General features: G+C 36.7%; 4 protein-coding genes, 1 long non-coding RNA gene and 1 pseudogene across 6 annotated transcripts; 5 read left to right on the forward strand and 1 right to left on the reverse strand.

Annotated features, from left to right (window-relative positions):
- The first annotated feature begins 322 nt into the window (after positions 1-322).
- LOC113668378 (peptidyl-prolyl cis-trans isomerase FKBP8) lies at positions 323-7,627 on the forward strand. Its single transcript, XM_027184279.2, has 11 exons — positions 323-1,039; positions 2,869-3,016; positions 3,375-3,462; positions 3,846-3,965; positions 4,241-4,315; positions 4,452-4,485; positions 5,300-5,356; positions 5,460-5,549; positions 5,643-5,720; positions 6,111-6,236; positions 6,722-7,627. The coding sequence occupies exons 1-11, from the start codon at positions 383-385 to the stop codon at positions 6,803-6,805; spliced, it is 1,557 nt and encodes a 518-aa protein (XP_027040080.2). The 5' UTR covers positions 323-382; the 3' UTR covers positions 6,806-7,627.
- Positions 7,628-9,302: 1,675 nt separating this feature from the next.
- LOC113668282 (LITAF domain-containing protein) lies at positions 9,303-12,285 on the forward strand. The gene is made up of 2 exons (XM_027184170.2): positions 9,303-9,719; positions 11,604-12,285. Exons 1-2 carry the CDS (start codon positions 9,490-9,492, stop codon positions 11,773-11,775), a joined length of 402 nt encoding a protein of 133 aa, XP_027039971.1. The 5' UTR covers positions 9,303-9,489; the 3' UTR covers positions 11,776-12,285.
- LOC149046828 (uncharacterized) lies at positions 12,272-14,308 on the forward strand (annotated as a pseudogene).
- A 1,025-nt stretch (positions 14,309-15,333) lies between these two features.
- Positions 15,334-22,070, forward strand: LOC113668271 (geranylgeranyl transferase type-1 subunit beta). The gene is made up of 9 exons (XM_027184159.2): positions 15,334-15,515; positions 16,125-16,249; positions 16,734-16,804; positions 17,693-17,835; positions 18,577-18,709; positions 18,872-18,917; positions 19,755-19,939; positions 20,181-20,289; positions 20,414-22,070. The coding sequence occupies exons 1-9, from the start codon at positions 15,412-15,414 to the stop codon at positions 20,551-20,553; spliced, it is 1,056 nt and encodes a 351-aa protein (XP_027039960.2). The 5' UTR covers positions 15,334-15,411; the 3' UTR covers positions 20,554-22,070.
- On the reverse strand, positions 21,127-27,707 carry LOC113668256 (uncharacterized). 2 transcript variants are annotated; one of them, XM_027184141.2, is made up of 4 exons: positions 27,645-27,707; positions 24,347-25,482; positions 23,461-23,815; positions 21,127-23,026 (listed from the first exon to the last, which is right to left on the reverse strand). In XM_027184141.2, exons 2-4 carry the CDS (start codon positions 25,446-25,448, stop codon positions 22,801-22,803), a joined length of 1,683 nt encoding a protein of 560 aa, XP_027039942.2. In that variant the 5' UTR covers positions 25,449-25,482; positions 27,645-27,707; the 3' UTR covers positions 21,127-22,800. The 2 variants fall into 2 exon arrangements, with proteins under 2 accessions (XP_027039942.2, XP_027039947.2); XM_027184146.2 differs by lacking the exon at positions 27,645-27,707 and adding an exon at positions 25,875-26,012.
- LOC149046829 (uncharacterized) lies at positions 22,267-26,504 on the forward strand. Its single transcript, XR_016185524.1, has 4 exons — positions 22,267-22,403; positions 22,437-22,508; positions 26,171-26,255; positions 26,369-26,504. It is a non-coding gene; the product is annotated as an uncharacterized LOC149046829 (long non-coding RNA).
- Positions 27,708-27,736: the final 29 nt, after the last annotated feature.

Genomic DNA, 27,736 nt, shown 5'->3' on the forward strand with positions numbered 1-27,736 from the left:
TCCTCTGCAATACCGATGCAGCGCTCTACCATCTGAGCTAACAAGCCAAATTTGAGTTCCAAATAAACCCGTGAAGAGGTGAATAAACGACTGTGAATTAATGAAAGTCACATTTGAACTGCGGATAAAGATGTGAATATTAAAGCGATCTTCGCAGTAATGAACACTAGCTGAGCAGTAGTGAAGATAAGGCCTGAAAAAAATTCAGGCCTCATTTTCACTAATGCTCAAGTAGTGTTCATTAATGCGAAGATTGCTTTATCAATCACGCTGTTATGCGCTGTTCTTACATATGACTTTAATTTATTCACAGTCGTGTGGTACATTCTGTCGTTACTTTGGTCGAGAATCCCTGGGAACTGAAGATTGATATCATTTCAATATGGCGAATTTCGATATTGATGAATCACTTCCGACTAGAGACTCCCACTTGCACGAAGTTATGACTTCTCAAGGAGAAATTAATTTAATAAAGACTTTTGGGGCTGAAGATGTTCACGGCTCTGAAGATAGCAAGGAATTTGTGGCTGAGAACAACGATGGAGAGCAAAAACCGGCTGTTCACAGAACTTTGGAAAATGGGACAAACACTTCAGATTCAACAGATAGAACTGAAGTGAGCGAAAAGAGCAGTGAGAATATGAATGAATTAAGAACGATACATCAAAGCGCTTCAGAAACACCGAATCTCGATTCATTGGAACCTGGAGAACAGGAAAAAGTTCTTGATAATAATGTTGAAAAGAAAGAGAACTCTCCAAACGACACAAATCAAGCAGAAGCTGAGGTTTCACTATCCCCAGCTGAAACTAACAGCAGTTCCAAGAGTATTCAGGAAACTTCAACTGCTGATCATGAAAGTGGCAGTCACAGGTCTCCAAATAGGGAGAGTAAGGCTGAGTATAGGAAGATCAAAAGTGAAGTGACAGGAGAAGCAGAAACGTCCGAAAGCGAAGGAGAAGAAAAGGATATAAAGACTAATGATCAAACGGAAGATACTTGGATGGATATACTGGGCAATGGGCTGCTTAAGAAAAGGGTAATAAAAACATGTTATTTTAAGTTTCTTCATAACGGGCAGGAATTGGTGAAACGTGGGTATACGCAACATATGACCGCATATTTTGCAGGTGCAAGTGATCGGCAATACCAGTACCATTTGTAAATGTTATTCACCTGTGTTCTGGATGGGAACTGTCCGAGTTAAATATGTGTGATTACCCTACCTGGATTTCCCAGACTCCCAAGATCTGATTGGTAACTCTCCCATCTAGCTGTTACACATTTCCTTGTAATTTAGTCACAAGAATTTGATGTTTTATTACACCCATTTTGAAATCACTGTTGCAAATTATTCATAATCGCACCATTTTTTGCTTTAAATCACATCTTTTTCACAGCCAGTGAGGAAGCTACACTAAAAACAAAACAACCAAGCAAAGTTTTAAGCTGGGTCAGCTCATAATTTTCGATTTCCTTGGCAATTCCCTTCTCTAAACAACACTTTTTCCAAACCAACAACCAAAAAGGCAGTGCTTATAGCAGTGTTTTTGTTGTTAGAGCTGTTTTTCAGCTGCAGTGATGAAAGAAAACCTACTCAAAATACTGGCTATTGTTTCACTCACAATTTTTCAAATTTTGTTGCAACATACAAGGCTCGCATTTGATTGGCTATCTGTGGGTTCCTTTGATTATTGACCAATTAGAATGTCTGGTTTGTTACTTCTTTTGCACTGAATTAACTCTCTTCTGCACTGAATTTCCTGAAAACTGCATTTATCTTAACCAATCAGAACTAAGTAATTTTTTCATGTATATTATTACAGCCCAAATTGCACTCCACTCAGTTCAATTACCATCATATATCATAATATCAACCTCTAATTGATAAGTTCGCGTAATCTCGTTACCTGTTTGTTGGATAGTATATAGATATTGTAGGGAGAAGTTACATGTAAATCACTTCTGGGAATTAAAGGGTTAAGGCATCCCAACATCTTTAAAGGTTGCCTAACATTCCCAAAGATGCCCTAGTGAATTCCAAGTTTGTCAAATGCTTTTGCACAAAATGCCAAATTTTGGCACCATTTAGTCATGGTTAACGTGCAAAGTAAGGTATCATGAGATCATGCAGAAGTCAAGATCTTTAGCTATGGATGTGGAAGTCCTGGTGAAATTTAATGTTGTTTACAGAACTGATGGTATTAGGAATATAAACTTGACTCAATTATTCATTCTCGTTTCCATTGAGTGAAAAATCCTGAACTGCAATTCAGGGGAGTAAATTGTGTGAAATACTTAGGACTAACATTTTCAATCCAAGGCCATGTAACACACTTATAATGCATGCAAGTTTGCTGGTATAAAGCCATGTCTCAGCTAGTAATAAACCTATATAAATTCTTCTTCTTCTCAATAGTAGTCTTGTCAGTATATAGCTTGGGTAAGGTTTTTTTGAGTTAGAGATCTCTTCTTGGTTTGACTTGTTTCTTGGTTAACCTGAAATTTTTACACCAATTAACCAAGCCTAATCATACCTTCAGGAGATGTCAGAATGCCCAGTTGCTAGGGCTGACTTGGTTTTGCCAAGATCTTGGCACTTTTGTTTTAAAAAAGGAAAATCAATTTTGTGATTATATAACAACAGACAATGACATTACTGGGATCCTGGCTAACTAGGATTGGCTCAGTTGTCATTTAATCATAAAGTTGGGTTTTATTGTGCTATAAAAAAGTGCCAAGATTTGGGCCAGCTGGGCTCATGTAATCAGGCCCTAAGTGACAAAAATGTTGAAGGGATGGGTGTGTTCTGTATGATGTGTTCTTATCCTTGTCTTGATACTTTATCTTCTACTTTTTCTTGAGTAGGTGTTGCGTGAAGGGAAGGGTCAGGATACACGACCAGACAAAGGGCAACGAGTTATGATACAGTCAGCTGGACGTACAGAGGATGGGACAGCTGTTGACTGGAATAGCAATTTGGAATTCATTCTTGGAGAAGGAGATGTTATCCAAGGTATTTGAATTGGGAGGAGAAGGATGCTTCCCTTCTGATTTAAGCTCAGAAAATTACTTTGGTCTCAGTCTGAGGGGATTACATTTAAATGAGGCACTGGTTTTCTATGATTTTATGCATCTTTCAATAGATGACCACTATAAATAACTTTAAATGATGTTTGTGAAAAATCAGCACTTGCAAGAAAAATCCACCTTCTTTAACACTGCTTTATGTGCACAAAATTATGTGACAAATTCAAAGACTGCTGCAATATATAGATTTAAAATGTTTAGGTATAACCCATTGAAGCTCTTCATTGAAAAATAATGTGCAAAAACATTATTTGATATAGACTCTAAAAATAAACCCTCTTCAGCCTTTGACATAGGAATATCCCTGATGGAGTTGGATGAGGTGTGTGAACTTGTTACAGATGCAAGATATGCTTATGGAAAAGCAGGAAAGTATGTTTGTCTACAGATTACTTTAATATTGCTTTGTTTAGGAAAAAATGTCTTAATTACTAAGTTCACTCAGAGGTTTTTGCTGACACTTCAAGTCAAAGACACCGCAAAGTATATCACTTTTACAAAATTAGACTGACAAGATTAGCTGAAAGTTTGGCTTTTAACCCATTTTGCTCTTTTTTTCTGTTTGGCATAGTTTGTAATGATCATACTGAGTTCTTGAAATAGACCTGCTGCAAGTTTGTTTCATTGGGTTTATTTTGTGGCTGAAGAATGAAAGAAATTATCAGGAAAACCGGGGGCAAACTCTAGGGAGTCATTCAGTATTAGATGGCCTTGAGAATTATGTCATTTTATCATCCTTCTCTCTTCCTTTTCAGGCCTGATGCAAAACCTCCTATCCCTCCTGATGCTAAAATTACATATGAAATACAACTGTTGTCAGTCCGAGATGGTCCTAATATTAATAACATGAGTGATGAAGAGAGAATCTCCATTGGGTATGGAATTCAAATTTGTGATCTTGAACAATGCTTTTCAACATTTTTTAGAACATTTCTTCCTCAAACTGTTCTCTTAGATATTTGCAATTTAGATGGGTAAATGCCTAAATGATTCAATCTTTGTGCTTTTTTTCATTTTTTCTTCGTGTAAACAAATGTTGTTTCTCTTCAACACTTTTTTGAATATGTAGGGTGAGATTATTTTTCTAGGTGCTAAACCTGTTGAACTTAGCAAAGTTACAGCCACTTATACTGTTCCTTTTTTTTCCAAGGGAGAAAAAGAGAGAAATGGGAAATGATTTGTACACTGGAGGTGACTATGCTGGGGCAATCAACAGTTATCAAAGGTATATAAATTTTAGATATTGATCTTTAGAGGTATTTCTTACCAATTTAAGAGACCACTTTTTTACAGTGATAAATATATTCATGCAATTTCTTTGTTCTAAATAACAGATTTTCTTTTTTTCCTTATGATTTAAGAGCCATAAAATATTTAGGATCATCTTCATCTGAGGTTTGTATTTTTTCATTCAATATTTGTTTATGTGGATACCACTTAGAGCAGTTCATAGGGTTATGACAATTTGCAATTACTCAGACTTCTCTTGCGATATTTAGCTGGGAAAAGAAGAATGGTATAAGTGATCCTGATCTGTAAAGGGGTGTAAAAGAAAACTTTTTACAAGTAACAAAAAAAGAAGAAGATGGAGAAGAGGAAAGAAAAGAGGAAGTGGGAGAAGAAGTCACTTGTCATTTCCCCCTCTATCTGGTTTTGATTCCAGTTTGTTTGCCTTCACCTTGTGGTATTCTTGGGAAAGAGAGGCTAAGTTCAAAGTGCTTCTTTCCACCCTGACATTCAATTGGGTGATAGCAAATTGTTACTGAAGCCCAGTGTAATATTTTAAAGAGGCTATGAGTTGGAGTACATTTGATAGAGTAATATCTCATCTGAAAGGAGAGATTATTCTCTTGCTGATCATGTCATGTAATGGTGGGCAGCATACGTTAGTATCTGCTAAAACAGTGGGTAGTATTGAAGGCACACTCTGTTTTCTTACTCAAACTCTGAGTGTCCTTTGATATTCACCTACAAGCAACAAAAATATTGTAACCAGTGTGGGTGGCTACTGGTGGATATTTACCTCGTGGCTTCAGGACTCTGTAAATATCCACCACCAGGCACCTCCTCTCTAGTGATTAGTCATTAAATAGAACGGTTGGTTTTTGTGTGCCATGGTTGGACTTAATTACCCAGCAGTTGCATTTATTTTATTTTGAAATGTTGTTGCGCATTTATAAACAAATCCAACTTATGTCATATTTTACAGGAAGTACAAAACTTGAGAATGAAATGTTGGAATAACATGGCTGCTGCCCAGCTTAAGGTAACTAGTTCCTCAATGAAAGGACTAATCACCTGACGTTTAAACCGTGCTAACTTTGAATTTATACACACATCATATTATGACAATGATCATTATTTTCTAGATAAAGGCGTACTCTGCGGCAGAGAAATCTTGTTCTCAGGTATTACAAGTTGATCCTGACAATGTAAAGGCTCTCTTCAGGAAAGGGAAGGTATGCTCTCCAACTAATTTCCCAGCTGTGCAGTAGCCTCCTTGTATCTACAACAATGTGATGATATTGATAGACATGTATTAATCCCAACAGGTTTTAGCAGCCAGTGGAGATACAGGCCAAGCCATAGGGTTTATTAAGAAAGCAGATCAGCTCGATCCAAGTAATTCAGTAAGTTTCTCAGTTTGTATTAAAAAAGGTTTGGGGAAAATCTGTTATCGCCCACCAAACGTAACTTAGGGCCGAACGCTTTCCCCTTTATGTACGCCAGTCCTTCACGATGGTACCAAAAGACTCTGGATTTTCTTATATGTGAACAATTTTTACGTATTAGTGTTGACTTTCTATCTATCTATCTTTCAGTGTGTTGTGCTTTTTTTTTGCGGTCTGACTACAGGCCAAAAACAAGGGAAAGGGACCGGGGGTGTGCCCTCACTCCATTATACAGACTCACTGAACTGTATCACCATAAATTTACACTGAATTTCTCCAAACCTTGTGCCTTTTAAGAGTCATTTTGGTGGTTCGGTGGTTCTTAGGAGTCCAATGGTTACTTTTCAGACAATAAGAAAAGAACTCAATCGACTGCGACAACTACTGGCTTCGGAAAAAGAAAGCGAAAGAACAATGTATCGACGAATGGTAGGAGACCTAACCAGAAGAGGAAGTAAGAAAAATAACCGGTCGGTACGTATTGTATTCTGTGATCCCTTACTGCACTACATTATTGTATTAGAATATCCAATTTTCTACTGAAGTTCCTAACGAGCCACTTTCAGGAGAAGATTGTGTTCAGTAAGGTTAAGCTGTGTTGATACACGAACGAAATATATATAACATACTAGTATCTTTTATCATATTTGGTTCTATCCTGGTGACGAAATAAAGGACGGTCGGCAGATTCATTAGACCCCCCTCCCAAGCCCCCTTCTAACGAACCCTTGTTATAGGTCATGTGAGCTCTTGCTGCGTTCCCTGTAGACACCCTGAAAAAACCGAGAAACGCAGTGAGACTTAATTTGTCAAAAAAACAAAACCAAAAAAAAAAAATAGAAGAAGACTGAGGAAAGAAAACTACTCGTGCCACATGATGTCTGTTTACTAGTCCCTTATGGACAATTGAAGTCGAGCGATCTTGTAGTTTGAGAACTGTTGCCTGTTTTGTTTTTCAGTTTCTCGGATGGCCGCTCGTGTTCGGAGCTACGGTTGTTGCTCTTGGAGGAATTCTTATGGCTATTTACCTAACCAAGCATTGAGGGATTGCGTTACAAGTCTTCAAATATTATGTTTTAAGTTTAATTGTTGTCAGTTGAGTCAAATGGGGTAGTAAGTAGTCGGCCGTGTTTTGAGTCCCGCTGCTTTTACACCGTCAGTAGATTTGGAGGCGCCATATGTTTGTCAATCCCCTTGAGACGTGTCACCATGTTATGTAACGTAAGATACAGCTATGGATGAAATTAGTTATCCCCAGATTCTGCGTACGACTTAAGGTGTGACGTCATCAGAGTCCAGGTTATTTCCGGAAGAGAAAACTCCGCTTAAATTGACTAAAACCCTAAAATTAAGAATCGCAAAGAAAAATGAACATCGCCGAGTGGAAAGTATACCAAAAAGGAACAAGAGCGAGGGAGGTTTGAAAAGATAAGCACGGATTGGAACTAATGATTTTTTAAAGATACGTAAGACTTGACTTAGCTCCTTGAATCACTTTGTACGCTTCCCCAGAAACCTGCAGTTATGTTGTAGTTTTGAGAAGATTAATCCTTTAACTCCTAAGATCTGAATGTTAACTCTCTCCCGTAGCTGCTACACATTTCCTTGTAAATTAGAACTACTACCTGATTAGATTTAGTATTCTCATTACCTATTGTTGGGTAATGCTTGAATAATGTAGGGAGACGTTACTTGTTGATCACTTTTGGGAGTTAAAGAGTTAATGCAAAAGTCGTGGACTCCATGATTGTGGCTGATAAATTGATGTCACCATTGAACAAGGCAGATTATGAATGCGTGTCTCCCTGTGAGCGTGTGACTTTGTTAAAACATGTTAAAAAATAAAATGATTAACTTCAAAGAAACACGATTTTTTTGGTGATTTCCTTAGTCGTGATGTTACTATTTCATTATTTTATTATTAGATAGCGAAACGCTGAATCAGTTCAATCACTATAAATGGGGTGAGGTGGAGGTTTATTTACTTACTTGATTTGCAGATGGCTGCCGAGAAAAGTCAACAAGGGTTTTTTTCTTCTCTATCTACGCTGTATGAACGATCTGATTCAAGTATGTTAAGACTTTCTCAACGTGAGAATCTTAGAGACAGTCTCCGGCGAACCCCAGAGCGGTATATAAGCCATTATTAATGCTTGTTTTATGAACGGCTACTCGATTACAGCCGAAAGAATTTATTTATATGTAGTTCTGCTCCATGGAGTCGACTGAAAGGTTCATTCTTGAGGACAAAAGCATGAACTCATAGCTGGGAAAAATTGTCTTATCAGTTATAGCGTGCGGTCTGTCTTCAAGAATGTAGTATTCTAAGCTATCAGCTTGTAATTATCACGAGTGCTCAGAGTCTGTTAAGTGAAAACCACTCCTCGATAATGGCAACTTGGTTTTATTTCCACTGATGCTTCACCCGGCAATCACATCCGTCTTCTAAGTCATTTGTGTTTACCAAAAGTTTCGTTATATGGTGGAAGGTTGATTTCCCAGACTTCACCATGTGAATTTTTTCTGTCTTGCTCAATAGCTCGCTTTTATTACTTTGAAATTGCCCTTATGAATACCTCTCAAAGGAAGGAAAGTGTACGGCAGCTAGTGCCGCAGACAGTAAGAAACACTGCCTGTTTGATTGCGTACGTATGTGATATGGTTGAAACAATTTAGTGTAGCTACAGATTTTCTCCGACCGCAAGAGCCACTTCGACAGTGGTAGAACACTAAGCCGCCCATTCAGCTTGCAGCTCGATTGATCTTCAAGTTTCTAATCTGCAACTCAATCAAAAAACGTTTTCCTCTGGGCGGGCGTTTCGTAGATTAGATTCTCAGTTAGGATCTAGCTCAAATAAACCGTGTTTCAGATTACATGTTTTATTCATTCCCGGCCACAAATCAAAATCGAAATAAAAATCCAGTTCTATTTTCGCTCTCCGAAAGAAGTTTGATTGTTCTGACAAAATTGAATTTCACAACGAAGAAAAATGCAATTTCTTTCGTGTACTCTTTATATGCAAACATGTTTTAAACAGTAATTGTACGTGTATTATATTAGAAGCGTTTTTGAATTAAGCGCAAAAGACAACTGTTAGCTGTTGAATAGAAACACATGTAAGGTGTCTTGATATCTAGTCTAATATCATCTGGTTTGGAACTGAAGCAGAGACAACTTTCAATCTAATTTGGCTATGGAAGTTTACAGTTCAAACGTTTAATGATAGTCAGTATCAAGCCTCACTGATACTTATGTACATCTTGACCGAAATTTATGGTTTTTCACCAAAGTACACCGTATGTTGACAGTGTTTTTATATTGCTAAATCTCTAAGAAGCTTGTAATTTTTGTGAATGGAACTATGTAGTGTCTTGAAAATTATCATTTCAGTAATTTCGAAATAACATTTATTATCGTCGAGTGAGATTCCTTAGATTGAAAGAGAATTAACTTGATTGGGCGAATTGTGACGAAAAGATTTGCTCTGTAATCGAGCAACAAAGGGCTGCGGATGTCGCGTTCGGCCAATAGGAAAACACAAGTAGACAGCGTCTAACGAATGAGGTATGCGATAAGCTATTTTGATGTCGTGTTGTTTAAAGTAACAATTTCAAAATATATTTAGGAACCGAACACTTGGGATTCCTAAAAATATTTTTCAAAAGAGACCTTAGCCGGCGTTTTCTTCAAAGAAGTTATAATATTTCTCGGGTTTAATTTTAAAACATGACCAGCGAAGAAAGGATACACCTGGTTTCACAGAAAGTGGGTGAAGACGAAGAGTGTACAAAACAAGCAGGTGCAGATGGCGCGGAATCCTCTGATGCCGAAACCGCTTTCGAAGATGTTCCAGTGTACATTACATGCCCATATTGCCATGAAAAAATTGTCACTCGTACCAGTTTCAAATCTGGAAAATATACCTATTGGACCTCGGCCTGTCTATGCATATTTCAGTAAGTATGAATGAGCATTTCGCTCCAAATATATTTTGTTTCTGTTGTATGAGTGACTCTTGGAGAAAATTCATTCTCTGTGGTTGGAAATATCGCCATGAATATGATTGTTCCGAGACTTACATGTATTCAAAACAAGAGTATCGAATCAAATTTTTCGTTTGTGTTTCACGGAGGCAGACGGATTTTTTCATTGAAAATAAAGCCGAATTATTCATACCAATCAGAATCAAAGTTTGTCAATGGAATTTTAGTCAGTTATCACGATTTGAAGTGAAATTTATTTAGGAACAATCTCGGATCAAAAGTCAGTAAAATTAAATAAGTTTGGGTCTTTGTTTTCATCTGAGATCATATACAGTACATTTAATTTCAGACTTCACCTATTTTAAATCGAATCAAACAGGGTTGTTTTGCAAACTGTCTGCCGTATATAGAATAAACAGTACTGATTTAATTTATCGAATGCAGATGAGTAGCTCTTCGCGCGACTTGGATTTAGCAACAGTAATCAGCTTTACTAAGGAGCCTGTGTCGTAAAACTCGATATAAACACATCACCTTTTATCAATTAGTGCCCTAACGCCACGCGCTCTAAAACGAATCTTCCCAACGAGAACCAATCATTTGACCGAGAACTTGGCGTGAAATGTTTCAGTTATGTAGATAGTTGTCAAAACATTCTTTTCATATAACAATCGCACCATAAAGGAGGGGACACCTCATGCTGACATGATACAGAACAAACCTTTGTTACTAATCAGCTTCACTTCATCAGCTTCTCCACCTGCTCAATTTTTTTTTCTGTATTCATTTTCCAACTAGCTGAGACGTGAGGATGACGGGGAAAATTTACAAGCGACGCTGTTCTTGATTATTTGTCTGCCCGGTATACATTTTTCATGTCGCATAGGGTTTTTTTTTTCAACAGTTTCGAACTTGAAAAGTTGATTCGTGTTGTACTACCTTTAATTATTGCTAGAGTATCAACAACGTGTTGAAATAAATAAAGCTTATTCAAATCGCATTTGATAAAAGGGACAAAGAAATCTTTGAATACTAAAAGAGTCACTTGTTAAGGAATGGACTCCCGAGAAACGTGTTTTAGAAGTAACAACATTGAATTCTAAGGAAATATAAAAAAGCAATAACCTTTTCAACTGGTGTAAAAGGTTATTATTGAAAGAATTTTATCTTGTGTTATCTCTCGGGTGTCGTTCATTTTTATTATTCATTCTTTTTTTTTTTAATTTTTAAATTATTTTCATTCCTGTTTAAAAGGTTGGCTCCAGGCCACACAAAAAACCTTAACCTTGTGTCTGATGCATTTGATTTCAAGTCGTCAACTTGGGAGATTCACGTGACTTTTTCTGACAAATAACGCTTGCTTTGTTTATTACCATGGTATGGTATCACTTTCACAGTGATGAGATATATTTTTCAACCTATCCCTGTTAATTTCAAAACGTCATTTTACTAATGAAAAACCCTACTCCTAGACTGCATTTCGCAAAACAGCTTCTGTTTAGTTGATCTCATATGTTTTTGCCACATCGAGCAATAGACCTTAATAAAGTAGTGAAAAACTAAAGCAATGTTGTATTAGTTCTACAAGAAGCTTATCATGCTGAGCAATAAAAATCACCGCCGGAGATCTTAGCCGAGAAATACACAGTCACTTTATTATTTTTTTAAATTTCTCTTATCCTTTCTATTCCTATAATTTTCCATCACAATTTTTACTCTCGTTAATCTTTCGTAATTTTACGGCAAGTTTAAAAGGCACAGTTAATAGGCTTTTTTATGCGCAAATATTTTGTAATGGTTACTTTCCTGTTTCCCAGCGTGATTTCGAATGTCTAAGCTGGTGGTATTACGTTTCAGGTGTTACTGTTGTATGTGGATACCGTTTATAATGGACGGGCTCAAGAATGTAGTTCACACTTGTCCAAAGTGTGGTGAAAAGATTAGTGAATACAGTCGCTTTAGAGTGGATCGAATATGGAACAAAAAGAAGAAACACAGACAAGCACAGCATAATTACACCAGAGGATGACGGGACACAATGGAGATACAGTGGCTGAACTCAATTACTTGGTTCTGCTGTGGTCATTAAGACGGAGAGGATAATGAACAAAGACAAGTTGATGTGGTCGAAATCGTTCTCACAACTGGGAAAAAAGGCTTATGCATAAATGAAGAATCTTTAATTCATGAATTTACTCGCCATAACTGAGATGGTTTCTCGATCTAAACTGACACTTTGGCAAATACACTCTTTACAATTAATTAAAGGAGATCTTCCAGCCCAGTTCACTCAAAAAATGTTGATTATATATTTTTCAGTAATTTTAAAGGTAACTTTGAACAAATTCAAATTATGAGATCGGTTTACTTATGATCACAAAAAGCAAATTTAGCGAATTTTGTTTTCTGGAAAAATTTTTGGGTTGAAATTTGGGTGATAATTTTGTCACCTCGGATCGTATTGAAATCCTACCGGTGTAGTCGAGACGAACTTATTAAACGTTTGTACACTTAATTCAATAAATATGGTAACAAACAAGTTTGTTTCGGCTAATTCGTGCATCTTGGTAAGAGACATTGAGGGTGGGGCTCGGGAAGTAGTTTGAAAGTACCCTAAACTGACCCTTTCCATTGAATGTCCAAAGTATCCCCTTTCTAGATTGTGAGAAGACATTATATTTTCAGAAAATCTGTTGTGCTTCTTAAAATGCTTACATTTGCGAAAATTTGTAAAATCATGAAGTGGTCACTTGCAGGATGCAACACACACATGAACTGGAAACTTACAGAGCGAATGTAAGACAGCTTGATACCGGTTTTACCTTCATAGATATGTGTAACAGTCTATAGTTAGACAAGAGATTTTACATTAATATTCTCTTGGGTTACAAAATTGTAAGTGATTACACCACATCCTATTTATAAATAATATATATGTGTTTTCCAATTAACGGATTCAGGGTACTGTGTTCGGCAATACGTTGATGCAAGTATCACTTTTTTTTTTAGCACTTTTCTAAATGTGGTCTATGTGATATGAACTTTGTTCGATACACCAACCGACTCTTCGATCAACATTTTGCCGAAAACACATGCTTAACACCCACAGAACCTCAAAACCGGTTTTAATTAACAACTTTTCAGTACTGGAAAAATGCTGCAACAAATTCGATTGACTTATCCTCAAAATGATAATTATTCAAGATCTCAAGCCAACTCTGAACGTGCAAAATAACTCAATTCGCGCGAAACTATTCAAGTGAGATAACATGCAAGTGTATATTACTTTAGTTCTTCTAATTTACATTCAAACTGCAATAAAACTGTCATTTCTACCTTGATAATGATGTCCGCAACATCGAAATGTCAAACAGCTATAGTTTTATCATTTCTATTAAAGTTTTTCAGTAAACCACTGTCATTATTATTATCATTATTATTATTACTATTATTATTATTATATTGGTTATATTGGTTACATATTGGTATCAATTGTCAGTGAAAGCAACCATGCCATTAGTCGAGAAAATCGTTTCCCACACACATAAGCTACCACTGTTGACCTCAATGTGCATTCAGCGCAGCAGGCAGCCCGAAGTGAGAGCGAAAAGGCACTTAAAAACTTAGTCGATCATATCAAGAACACAGTACCAAGAAAAGTATCAAGATCTCTAGATCTGGCTGGAGAAAAAGGAACATCCATTTGGCTGTCGGTGGCGCCGATGAAAGAAATGGGTTTTAACCTGAACAAGAGGGAGTTTAGAGACGCTATCAAGCTACGATTGGCCAATTGACGACGCTCCCCGCACATGCGTTTGCGGCGAAACCTTTTCTGTGGACCATGCCATTATCTGTAAACGGGAGGGTTTTGTAATTCAGCGCCATAATGAGTAATGCGATATCGAAGCTGAGTTACTTTGTATGGTATGCAATGATGTTCAGACAGAACCCGTCTGAACATCAGGCGAACAACTAAGTAGAGGGAAAAACTGGACGTTCATGCACGTGGATTATGGGAAAGACGATGCAACGATCTGCCTTTTTTGATGTTAGGGTATGTCACTCAAATGCAGACTCGTATCAAGGTCTTGAACCTCAGTAGATCTTAAGAATGCACGAAAAGGAGAAGAAGCGTCTAAATGTGGACAGAGTTATTGAAGTTAAACATGGTACATTTACACCAGTGGTCTTCACCACAACCGGAGGTACGGGAAAAGAATGCGGTATATGCCATAGCAGACTGGCTGAGCTGATTTCAACTAAGAAAGTAGAGAGTTATGCGAAGACCATCTCATGTATCAGAGCGAAAACGTCTTTCTCATTATTAAGATCCGCTCTATTGTGTCTGAGAGGCTCAAAGACTATTAAGAGAGTCCCGTGCGACATTAAGAACATTGATATCCAAACAACAGAAAGGGCCATGTCCATTGAATTTTAGACGTACATTCTTTAATATGTTCCTTTTTTCTTCTCTTTGTAAATATTGACTTTTAGACTAGTTATCGTTCACAAGTATTTGAGAGATTGAATTCTAAATCGTTGCTTTTTATGTTGATAATGTAAGTTCTTCGGAGTTAATATACATTTTGGTACAAAAAGCACGATTTGTTTTCGCTCTATATCGATCTGTAAATATTCCGACTGAGTTGTGAATAAAGCATTATTATTATTGTAACTTTTTTCTGGCTTGGAATCCGGTGGACTCGTTAATTCAAGCACCATACGATGTACAAAAGACTGTGATTAAAATATTGCAATGTTGTGTGCTGAATTCCCGAAAGTAGAATTGACCGATTTGAGTGACACGGGTAGGCACAAGTTATAATGCACCAGGTAAATTTCGCGACCTGCAATAGCTTGTTCCCTCTATCTTTTCAAAGTAGCCAGTGGACAGAAAACCTGTGGTAATGTCAGACTGGTTCTTCGAGGTTTTGCATGTAGATTCGTGTGAGTGGTTAAAACCAACCTTTGGATCCTCAAAAAAAGGTCCATTTCCCCTGAATAGAGATGGCCCTTTGATGGAGTTACAGATACAAAGGTTATATGAACATTTTTCCGGGAACAACGTTGTTTCCATGGAATGGTGGTGTTCCCTGAGTAGAGGTGTCACAAAAGAGAGGTTCCACTGTACTTAGAATACTCTTTTGGAAAGAAAATCTTAAAATTTTCTCACTTCGATAAAGCTGAAAGCGCTCAGTCCCCGTGGAACTTGTGGAGTTGATTACCGGCAGATTTATAAATTTGTTCCCCATTAGTTATTTATCTATCTATTTATTTGGTTTCACCGCGCAAAGCCTAGAGTCTTGTTAAGTTTCGATAAGTTTTCTGGTCATGACACGATCGACACCCATTCAGAGATTGGCCTCGTGAATGGTAATAAAAATTTACAGGGTTACTCAGCTAGCTTTTCGCTAAAAAAAAAGAAAAAAAAACCCAAGACTAACTTAAACATGTTGATTTCCAATAGAATTGATCTGTGATGAACAGAAATAAATTATTTGCCCCGTTTGACTGCAACACACCTATTTGTAAATGGTGTAATGAAAAATTCACAGTCCTCATTCCCAGTCTTTTTCTTCGTCATGTGTGATCCTCAAACACCTCAGTGACGCTTACACGATAAGCATTTGGAATTAATGAGAGGATCGTGGAGATCGAAAAAACTATGGAAATTGTAAAGGAAGATTTTCTTTGTAGAAAGCACATTCAGTTCTTTAAACGATGCTTAGAAGTACTGCCATCGCCCTATAGCTCTTTAGATACCAGCAGGTTTGTTTACTTGCCATCGAATGGCACCTAGCGGATTTTATTATACTCTTCCTTAAGCAAATTTTTGCGTTCTACACTACTGTCAGACAGATTGGCCATCACTACGACTGTCACAGTATTTCTTCTTTATTCCTGATGTTTTGACGACTTTTGCATACGGCTTACGAAATATTGAAGAATGATCTGTAAGCCCGGCTAACTTAAATGAACTTTCTCATTAACTCTTTTGAAGAGTTAATTGAGCTCTGTAACATACACCGTCATTTACTCTTTAAAACAACAGGGATGGATGTCAGTCCGGAATTTATCAATATTGATTTTCGAAGTTGACCAGGCTTTTTCGGAGCAATTGGTGACTTATCAACTCTGTGTGAACTGAAGGCCTGTTAGATGTAGAAATTTTTGGTTTTGTGGAATCATGTTAAGGAATGTCGTTTTTAAGTATATATTTAAGTATGTTTATTTATTTTTGTATTTAATCATTCATTTATGTACTGAATAAGACTTTGAAAATTTGTCCAGAAACAATGTAGAAGATTAAGAAGATTAATCACTTCATCATAGGTGTTTTTGTTTTACCTCAGATAATGTGATAATTTTATTTTGTAGAATAACTGTGGCATTCTTTGCTCTTTCTGGTTTGGATATATTGAATTCACTTGACTCAGTTGAAAATGACAAAAACAACATTATTGAATGGATATACCATAACCAAAAGCTTCCTAGTGAATCTGGTAAGTATTTTTCAGTTGTATTGACTCAGTTGTACTGATTCATCGAAATACCAACACTAGTCAGTTATAAGTAGTCCCTGTTTACACAGATACCGAGGTTGTCCATGATCTATTATCCCATTGTAACAAAGTATGAAATATGTGCCTGGCTGTGTGTTTTTAATTACATGTATGTTCTGATTGCTTTTTTCCTTAATTGTGGTCATAGCTTACTACTTTTGGTTATAAATGCTTCATATATCTGCAACCCTTTAAATCTTAACAACAGTATGCATATTCTCCATTCTGTTCTCCATAGATTTCCTAAGGTTCTGACAAGGAGAATTTAATTCACAATTAAGAGCTTCTTTAGTTTGGTGTTTCAGGGGTGACATTATAAGGAGAAATTAGATGTTAATCACTTTGAGGGGTCAAAGGGTTTAATTCTTTGTAAAGCATTTGGAGTTAAAATGCATATAAATTTATAATACATTTTTTGCCTTAGATAATTCAGGTATATTTAGATGCGGTTTCCGGGGATCATCAACAACAGCCTGTGACAGAATGCTCTCACAGGTACAGTTATTGTAAATTGTTGCATTTTGGTTTACAGACAGACTTCCTTTGCTGTGGTTTTGTTGTTCCCACTTCAAAGGAATTAAGTAGCCACTAGGTAACAATTACGTTTATCTTTTATATAGTGTTATTGTTCCCACTTTTTAAAAAAAATTAGATGCCTGTTAATAACAACTAGGTTTTTTTCATTCAGTGGAAAATGACTTTGTTGGAAATATTTTACCAGGTAGTAAACCTTAGAAAATATCACGAACTTAGCTGAAACTGTGTTATGCAAAATCACTGAGTGTAGGAGTGTACAAGGGGTTTGGTGACTGTCAGTTCATTTTCACTTTAGGGCAATTGATAGGGTGAGTTCTAACTTAAACTTTTAACTCCTAATTATGACCAGGACAGAATTTCTACTACATTATCAATACAGTATCAAGCATACAAGTGTCAAGAATAGAGAAGAAAACTCAATTAGGGAACTACAAGTTGATACAGTACCAAATTCTCCAAATTGATATCATAAGTATTTTATGGCAGGCAGTAAGGATGAGATCTTGGGAGTGAGAGGGTTAAAGTTATTTGTGTCTACAGGAACCACTTTGTGCAGTGATTGAGTGATAGTAACCTCTATCAGTATGCTTTTTGGTGTTCAGATCATCCCTGGCCATTTAGTTCTTGCGTTTAATGCATGTTCTATCAGACAAGCTTAAAATTGTCTCCCTATTCTCAGCATTTTGCATTCTGTAAGGTTTTTGTTCTCCTTCTTGTCAGCTCCCTTTAGATTGGGTTTTGTCATTGTAAGTTCAGTTCATGCAAATATCATCAAGTTTCTTATTATTTTTCATTGTAGTGATGATCTTCTTTCAACAGAAGTAAAGGTTTCTTTTTTATTTAAAGGATGTTTGTGAGTATGACTGTAGTCATATTGCTATGACTTACACAGCCCTGGCCAGCCTGCTTATTTTAGGAGATGATTTATCAAGAGTGAATCGACCAGCCGTAATAGCAGCTCTGAAGGCCTTACAGCTTCCTGATGGCAGGTCAGTGATCTGTTTTTATGCAGCTATACAAGTATGATTATTATACAGTTGGACTAATAACTTTGTCATTTAACCCTTTAACTCCTGTTAGTGACCAAGACAGAATTTCTTGTTACAATATCAAGAACACAAGTGATTAGGATAAAGAAAAATATCAGTGAGGGAATTATAATTTTTTTCTGAACCAAATTCTTAGAATCAACATCATAAAAATTGTATACCAGGTTGTAAGGAGAATTACAAGTAATATCTTGGGAGTAAAAGGGTTAAGAAATTGAATGTAAAATCATATTTATTCACTAGTGCATGTGTAAGAGACTCTGCTTGAATTGATATTTTTTTTGTGAAATTTCCATAATTATTTAAATGTCAGTTCTTTAAATGTGAAAAATATTTAAAATAGCATTTTACCTTTATAATTCACCAATGAATAAACCTGGTGAGCTTTTGCATGAAAATACATCTTCCCTCAAATCAAATCGAAGGATTATTTGGGTTCAAGCCCTTCACTCTGCTACTCACTGGATTTGTTCTTGTTCTTCTAAGCTCATATTTTATGCTGTGCTAGTCTGCCTGGTCTAGTCTGCCTCCAGTCATTTGATATTTTTAAACACATTTGTTTCCAATTTTGTTTGTATAGGCCCTGAAATGCCCCGTTTGAGAAGAGGTCAATTAAGTATATATAAACAGTTAGTGGTACATTTGGCTTAAATTTGTATTTTTTACCACATGATTTTACAGCTTCCAGCCCACAATGGATGGTAGTGAAAATGACATGAGGTTTATCTACTGTGCCTGTTGTATAAGCTACATTTTAAATGACTGGAGTGGAGTGGACATTCCTCAAGTTGTTCAGTACATCAAGGAAAGCAGGGTATGAATATTTGTACTCAAATATCATTACATTGCGCTTTTCTTGGAACTTTGAGAATCTTGTTTGTACATATTACAAACATTGCTTATCAACAATAAAACTTAAAAAGTGACAATAAAACGTAAAAAAAGTGACCTTCTCCTCTCATTTTTTGTTCTTTAGTCATATGATTTTGGATTTGGTCAAGGACCTAGCTTGGAAGCTCATGGTCAGTTATAATGGAACAGTTTTCTTTCTATTAGGAGTTATTTAATATAATTGTGGTATTGACTTTTCAAAAATTTTAACTTTGATTAACATAATTCACATTCAAGCTGATTGTTATCCCCTCCCTGTTGCAAACTGGGTCAAAGGAACCTCTGGCATAACATTCATTAAAACAATTTTAATCCTTTTAAACATTTATGTGCACTGTGCAAGATGATTTACATGTGTTGGGTTCAGGAATTATCTGGAATGTCACCTGAAATTGTGGTCAAGATGGTCACCATCATGGACTTAAGTTAGAATTTCTGCTAAAAGAGAGATGAGCTACAAATGTATGGGTTAGTGGCATTCACCTCTATCAGCTCCTTGTGCTAGTGATTTAAGTGAAGCAATAATCAAGCAAAACCTTTCAATGAAGTTTCAACAAGGAGTTATTGATAAATACCTTTCACTAGCCAAGTTTGAGCTCCCTACTGTTTGTAACAGACAAAGTTATTTCCATTGGATTTATGGCCGAAGAGGAACTGGGCATACCATAAATCAGAGCATGAAAAACCAGGTGCAGTGACAACTTACAGTATGAACCAAGAAAATGAGGGTAGTAAAATATTTATCGTATCTCTGAGTTCAAATAGTGGGGAAAGATTTCAATTCAAACAAACTTATGCACATAGAGGGCTGTACAGTGAAATACAGCCAGCTAAATTGATTAAACGTATTACACATATAAACTGTGAGATACCAGATATAATAAGATAAGCTATGTGATAGGATGATATAATATGAGTGTCTTTTCTTTAATATTAATTAATCTATTCTTATGGTCATTACTTTAAAGGTGGGTCCACATTTTGTGCTTTAGCATCTCTTGTGTTAATGGATCAGCTTGATTCCTCCTTTGAGGCCAAAGAACTTGAAAGAATAAAGAGGTGGTGTCTAGTGCGTCAGAAGTCAGGCTTCCAGGGTCGCCCCAATAAACCAGTTGATACATGTTATTCCTTTTGGGTTGGAGCTTCATTAGAGGTATGAAGTTAAGGACTATTGAAATTTGTTAAAATATGCTAATTACCAGTACATGACTGTGATCCCTATTAAGTGCCTCTCTCAAATGCTCTTCTGCTTTGAATCTGATGGAAAATGCATTTAGCCTCCTTTTCTTTGTGATAAATGGAATTCAGATTTATGGATGGAGTAATTTACAATAGACCTTCACTTGTTCCTGTCAGAAGCAATGACACTAAGTTTCCTTTGTATGTGTTTTTAGTTACTTGGTGCATTCTCATGCGTGGATTTCCCAGCCAATCGGGAGTACCTTATTTCAGCCCAAGCAACAATAACAGGAGGCTTCAGCAAGTGGCCTGGTAACCATCCTGGTAAGACAGTCAAACTTAGCCCTAAGAAAGACACCAAGTTTAACTATTGCACAGATTCAGGTTATCAATTTATTGTAGACTGTTGTAAATCTATGATGAACATACAGTACTGTTTCTTTTTCAGATGCTCTGCATACATATTTTGGACTTTGTGGGATGTCTCTGATGCAGGAACCTGGCTTAAATTCAATTCATGCAGCATTGAATATTACGCAGAGAGCTGCTAATCACTTAAATAAGTTACACAAGCTAATGAATAGATGATAACTGTTTTGGTATTTGTTTGTTATCTATTTTTATGGATGCAAAAATTAGTAATAAATTTTTTGAGAACTTGAAAAGCTGGCACACGTACAAATGGTCAATTGAAAGGAAAGCCCATAGTGAAGATTTCCTGGAAGGGCATACATTCTGAGGGGCAGAGAATGCTCTCATTTTGGGAATTGTGATGAGTGGATTTACGTGATAAGCCAAGAATCAAGATGTTGATTGCACTAGGAGCATTTCTTTCCTAAGTTTCTCTGAATTTCAAGCAGTTAGTCTCTGAGAGAAAAATGTTTAAGACATGGATGTCACCTTGGCTTATTCTCCCTGAGGAATGTGCAACTAAACACTGAGAAGTGATATAAGCACACATACATGTTATGACGTTTCCTTGGGCTGTAAAGAGAAAATGTACCTTTGACACCTAGGGAAGGTCTCAGACAATTTTTAACTACTTATTAGTAAAGGCAGTGTAGTGTTTCACATAAATTTAGTGACAAAAGTGATATAAAATGTTACTGGAATTTCAATGTAGTAGGTGACATAATAATTCTAATCCAATGCATGATCATTGCCACTCAAATAAATTTTGTTTTAATGGATGCTTGTCAAATAACTACTGACACCAGAACAGTTGTTTCTTTATTTTCATTTGTGAGATTCAATTTGTTACTCTCTTGGCGACTTTCTTGCTAGAATCTCTGATATCATAACTAAAAATTGATAATCAATATTGTTGTTAAAAATATGATTACCATATTTATTACACCCATTTTGAAATCACTGGTGGTCCCTGTAATCTGATTGGCTCTAATTGGTGTGATTTATTCTTGAATCCCACCATTTTTTGCTTTAAATTGCATCTTTTTCCCAGCCAATGAGGAGGCTACACTAAAAACAAAACAACCAATCAGATTTCAAGGTTTACTGAAAATAACCAATCACATTGCAGGGAAATGAAGGACAACGAGTATCACGAGGCAAATTTTGCAACTTTTGTTTCCAAAACTCTTATTACACCAAGAAAACATTTGAATCATGACACAACCATGCCATCAGACAACTTGATGTTCAAAGTCATTAAGGGTTTTACTTCATTTAATCAATAACATTTATCTGTTTCATAGTGATTGTTTAGTGCTACAACCTTTGGTTTTTGTGTGTGTGTGTGAGAGAACATGGCCTGTTCCAGGTGTTTAATTAGCAAACTGGGGTGATGTTTGCAGTAGAGTGAAAAAGCAAAGGTGTGGGTAAGGAATGAGACCTGACCCAAACATCACTCCTTTTTTCACTGCTCTACTACTATTTTGGCATTAGCTATTGCACTTTGTTTTAACAACTGAATGCTAGGAACAGGTTTGTTTAGAGCATAATCTATGACAGAAATTTTAGAGATAGTAAAGCAAATGTAATGCATACAGCCAGTGTCTTTTTACTTTATATTACATTGCTTATCAATTTTCCTTTAATAAATACATGTATGATGCATTAAGTAATAAAATGATAATGACAAACAACTGTGCATCACTTAAGACTGATTGGTTCCTTATCATATATCTTCATTACATGAAAGGTTCACTAAAAAACTCCATGAAATATTTCAAAAGCTGACCACTAGAGGAAAGGGATAAATATCCTATTAGACATTTTGGTGTGTAGTGTCACTGAGTATCTTGGCAAGTTGTACTATAAAATACAAACAATGAGTAAAAATACTCAGCAACTCTACACACCAAAATGTGTGAGAGTTATTTATCATCCAACTTCTTTGTTTTTGTATGAATTTAGATGCATTTTTTTACAGGTTGCCTTTTGAAAGAATAAATACAGAGTTCAATGTGAGATGGCTGTTTTTCTCAGCAACAACTAAATTGTTTTAACCATTTAACTTCCAAGATCTGATTTGTTGTGAGAATTTGGTGATAGACCAAGATAGCAACTTCTACCTGATAAGTGTGAGTATTTTCATTACCTGTTTGCTGAATGTATGGAGACTATAGGGGGAAGTTACATGTTTATCATATCTGGGAGTTAAAGGGTTAACAATGAACAACTTTCAACCCTTCACCCTGACTATAATTATCCTTGAAATTTTAGCCAACAGTTGGCTAATAGTTGACTGACAGGTTTCTTGAGTGAGTTCTTATTTCTACCCTCTGTTGAGACTAGTTAATATAAAAAATATCATGATACGAAATCATAGACAGTGTCTAGATGTAAATTGAAGGTAACTTTTTAGCCATCTGTTTAAACTCTAACAGGGATTCCTTCACTCAACAAATGCTCTTTAACAACATTGATTGAAACTGTGTTTCGATGAAATATTCCTGCTGCTAGTGCTGCATCAGCATGTGCATCTTGGAACACGTCAGAGAAGTGATTGACATGACCAGCACCACTAGAAGCAATCACTGGAATACCAACAGCTTCTTTGACCATGGCAACCAGTTCAAGATCGTAACCACTATTAGTTCTAACCAAAATAAATTCAAAGAAAATTATTAGTCCACAACACCAACTTCTTGCTAGTACTACAATCAGTGAAGACTAAAATCACATTTCCAATTCAGTATTCAGCCAATTTATCACACTTTCTTTTAGGATTTCCATCTGATCAACTTCATCCAATCAAAAATTATGTCACTGTGGTTTCACACCACATAAATAGAGCATGGAGATGAGTTACTACTTGAAAGCCACCCTCCTTTCAGTCCATTCTGTTCACAGATTGGCTGAAATGTCCTTGTGTATGGAGCCTGATTCCTATCAGTGATCTCCTTTTCACTAAATCCTTAAATGCACACCTTACATCCAAGCAGTGGAATACACTAACTGAAGGTTGGACTTGCATTTTGCAGTAATTGAGTGAACTTTGATTTACATAATATGATTTACATTGTTACTCACCCATCCCTGTCAATACTGTTAAGCATAATTTCTCCTGCACCAAGAGCTTCACATGCCTGCACCATTTCATACACTCCAATATCTCGCAACTCTCTCCCTCCTTTCACTGTGCACTGGTACCAACAGTATTCCTCACCCGATGGACCAGGGTAACTTGTGTGAATCACATGATGCTGTACAGCCTCACGGGATTGAACACAAACTCGCTTTGGGTCAACTGAGATAACTACTGCCTGACGCCCATATGCAGCAGCTATTGTTTCAATAGAGGTTTGGCCAGTTGCAATCCCACCACATGATATGAAGTTCTCAGCTGCATACACTGCATCACTGCCAATGGACACCTTGTCTGCTCCTGTCAAAATAGTACAGTGGTCCCCTGTTATCCACTGTTTAGATCCAGTTATTAAACAAGCATTGAAGGTGGAAGAGGCTAGTAAGCTTGTCTACATGAAGTCTTCATTAGATATGTAACCAGGGATTAGAGCTAAGTTCAGGGCACAGACACTTTACTTTTCTCTATTCCTTAACTGTGTTATTGAAAAGTTTATTCTTACTGAAACTCTCTGCAAGGGCCACTTCTACACCCCTCTACAATGGACCATCAGCAATACATATCATAGTAGGATCAGATATTGAACCATAATTTTCTTGTTTGCATCAAAACAAATAATAATCAAAGTTATTTAGCATTAAAATGTCCCCAGCACAGAGTTCTGTGTTAGGTTGGCTGTTACAAAGAAGTTTAACTGTAGTTTTCAACTGGTGATATATGCTTGTACCACATAACACTTTCATAAAATCAATAATTATAGGCAAATATTCAAAACTAGTTTCCAGTATCATACAAAGGTCACTTTATTTACCAAAAAGTTGAATACATTACCAGATCTGAAGTATTCAGCTGCCACTTCCACAGCTGAGTAACACTTCATCTTTGATTGGTCACCATCTTTGCCTGGGGCAATTATCTCACGAATACCACCCCCGACAGTAAGGGGGACAAAAATATTTTCAGATGCTTGCCGAAGTACCTCTAGCATTGGAAGATCATGGAGAGGGCAGTTTTTGAAGCTTGTAATATTCAAAAATACTATTTCGTCTGCTCCTTCCTTGAAATACCTGCGTGCCAACTCTACAGGTTTTCCAAGGTTTCTCACAGCACCCTTAATTTGTGTGACAGAATGAATATTCTCTGTAATGGATTGTTCGCGCACATCATATTGTTCACCTTTGGTGACCACAAGGTCTCCTTGATCATTATTGCGGACATCAAGACAAGCAATGATGCGATGACCAAGTTGTGTTGGCTTACTGGCATCAGGCAGTTTGTAGGGAATACTTGCAACCTTTGCACTCATTGGAAAACTTTCCAAGAAGCTCTTGATTATTTTAATTCCCATTTCTCCACTTTTCTCTGGGTGGAACTGTGTAGCAACAATATTTCCCTTTTGCACAATGCTGATAAACTCCTCTCCATAATCAGTAGTGGCAAGAACCCACTCATCGATCTCTTTGCTTTGTGAATGTAATGCATATGAGTGGACAAAGTAGACTTTTTCTTCACTGGAGAAACCAGTTGGGAACAGAGCTGATCCCTTACGAAGCTTAAGTCCATTCCAACCCATATGTGGTACAGCAAGACCTTCAGCCTTGTTGAATTGTGTCACAGTTGCAGGTATCACAGACAAGCCTTTGGTACCTGGAGACTCTTCACTGCCATCACACAATGTCTGAAGTCCAAGACAAATTCCTAAGTATGGCCTGTCTTGTTGGATGTACTTCTTAAGTGGTTCCACAAAACCACTGCTTTCAAGAAGAGCCATTGCACTTCCAAAGGCTCCAACACCTGGAAAGATAAGTCTTTCTGCACTTAGGATATCCTTGGCATCTTTCACAAATTTCACATTGTAACCAAGAAGTTTAAGAGCATTAATGAGACTTCGGATATTTCCTGCTCCATAATCAAGGACTGTCACTTCAGACATCTCTGAGGTCTTGGGTTTTTGTCACAGGTGTGTCCTGAAAAAAAAATTGGTTTTGAAACATAATGAATAATTGCAATTAAAGAATTACATGTTTACAAGACTGTACAGAAACAGTGAGATGAAATAGTGCAAAAAGATGATTTTGAATAACTTATTTCCCCAACAATTACAAGATTTTTGGGTGCAAACCCTTAGCACATTGCACAGAGGTAAATTGCAAAAGATATCAGAGTTTGAGTACCCAATTAGAGCATTCCCTAAAAGCTATCCACTGTTTAAGTACATACTAACATGGTATAGTCCACTTACACTTACCCACTCAACAGAGATTATCTAGTAGATAGAAATATCCATCCTTCTAACAACCCTGGCATATTTAAGTTCTGGATTATTAAGCAGTGAGATTTTTTCTTGAATTGAATATACCTTTTTCAGATGGCATAAATGTTTGATTGACAATTTATTTCTGTTCCATTGTTTTCTTTCTAATATTCCCCTTCCAACTTGTAAGCTCTCCTTGAGGAAACAGTTTCAAAAAACCTTAAAACAGATGTGTATCAGTTTTACACATGTTCATTACCATTAATCTCTGAATTACTGGTGACACCACCTGTAATTGTTTAAGTTGGACACTTCCTTAAGACTGACAGTTGGAATCTGTGCCAATGTTAACTAAGAGACAAGTCACATCAAGAAAAATAATCTTTTTTGCACAAGAACAGGCTCAGAATCTCATCAATACACTGGAAGTTTGGCCTACCAGCTCCTCACTCAAGACAGATAAGAGGAACACAGGGTACCCACCAGGTATGTATACTGAGTGTGGCAACTCCACACTAAAGCATGCCTAAAGGATTTTCAATCTGATTGAAAATTTTGTCTGCTAGATTATGAATACAATTACACATCCTATTTTTCAGATTGACAGAAACATTTAATATGATTAAAAACAGCTCACAAAGCCCAATGTATATTTGATGTTTTGATTTACAAGGTCTTCGAGGGATCTTGGCAACAAGCAACATTGCTAAAAAATATGGTGAAAATCTTGTTCAGGAGCACCGACAGTCCACAAAAACTGATAGAAAAGAAGCAATATTTTGCAACAGCGACTATCCATTTTTAATTTTGATGAAGTGACATTTCTTTGCTTTGATATTCATGGCAGAGACATTGTGACCAGGACCGCATGACTCTTTTGTGATCTTTCCAGCCTCACTAAACTAATAAACCACTAAAAAGTCAAGACTCCTTATTCAAACCATGATATAACATTTATCTAGAGAGAATTGTGTTCTTCATCACTATACATGTGTGAAAGATAAGTACTCGAGTGGGGAAGCTATCGGCCAACGACCGATAATGAAACACAAATATGAAGCCTTGAAGTGGTCTCTGTAATTCTTACTACTCCTCAAGCCAATAAAAATTTATGTGTGGTTGATCCTTTGTTAAAAAGACAACATGCCCCAGTGCTGGCACAAGTCAAAAATGATTGTATTGCCAAATTTAGTGTGACAACGCCATTTTTATTCTAGTAAAGAACTCGAAGTGACAGCAACATTTGTCCCTTACCAAATAAGAGACAGGAGTGTTGATATACGAGCAACAAGGGGACATCAAAACCCCCCCCTTTGGAAGGCCTCGTTTATGGCTGGGTAAGATTCCCCCATAGCCCCATCCTTCATTATGCATACAGTTCTTGGATAAAGATAACAATGGCAAAAACAATAGATTGCCTTTAGGAATACAGTTTTGTTTTACAATACTACAGGGCTGTGTGGGAATCTTACCTTCATCCTGTAATAGGATGAAATAGTCACATACTCCTATTGTAATAAAGTCTTCAACTTGAATATCTCTTCAGCCTGGCTAACATACCCTCTTTAAGAGCGCGCGCAAAGAACGGGTTCATTTTGATCTTAATGCAGAGTACATCACTGAAACGGACCAGAAAAATACTTAGGTAAAATTTCCGCACAGCCCCATACTGTTGTAAAACAAATCTGTTTTGCCAATAGCAATGTATTGTTTTTGTCATTATTTTCTCTATCCAAGAACTGAATGCATAATGTAGGATTGGGCTGTACGGAAATTTTACGAATGCTTATTTTTTTATCGATCCCTAATTTTCAACACTCTGTTGTTTAAATTAGAATACTTCCGAAGTTTCGTGAAAGGACGATATGCACTTACCACATGTCCCTTAGCTCCTGCAACGGGCTCCGGTGATAGCGGTCATCAACTAAAATTTACCCAGGTTGCCCTTTGTTCTCCCCACTAGAAGG

The sequence above is a fragment of the Pocillopora damicornis genome, chromosome 4 (assembly GCF_964200805.1).
Source record: "Pocillopora damicornis chromosome 4, jaPocDami1.2, whole genome shotgun sequence".
Taxonomy (NCBI): domain Eukaryota; kingdom Metazoa; phylum Cnidaria; class Anthozoa; order Scleractinia; family Pocilloporidae; genus Pocillopora; species Pocillopora damicornis.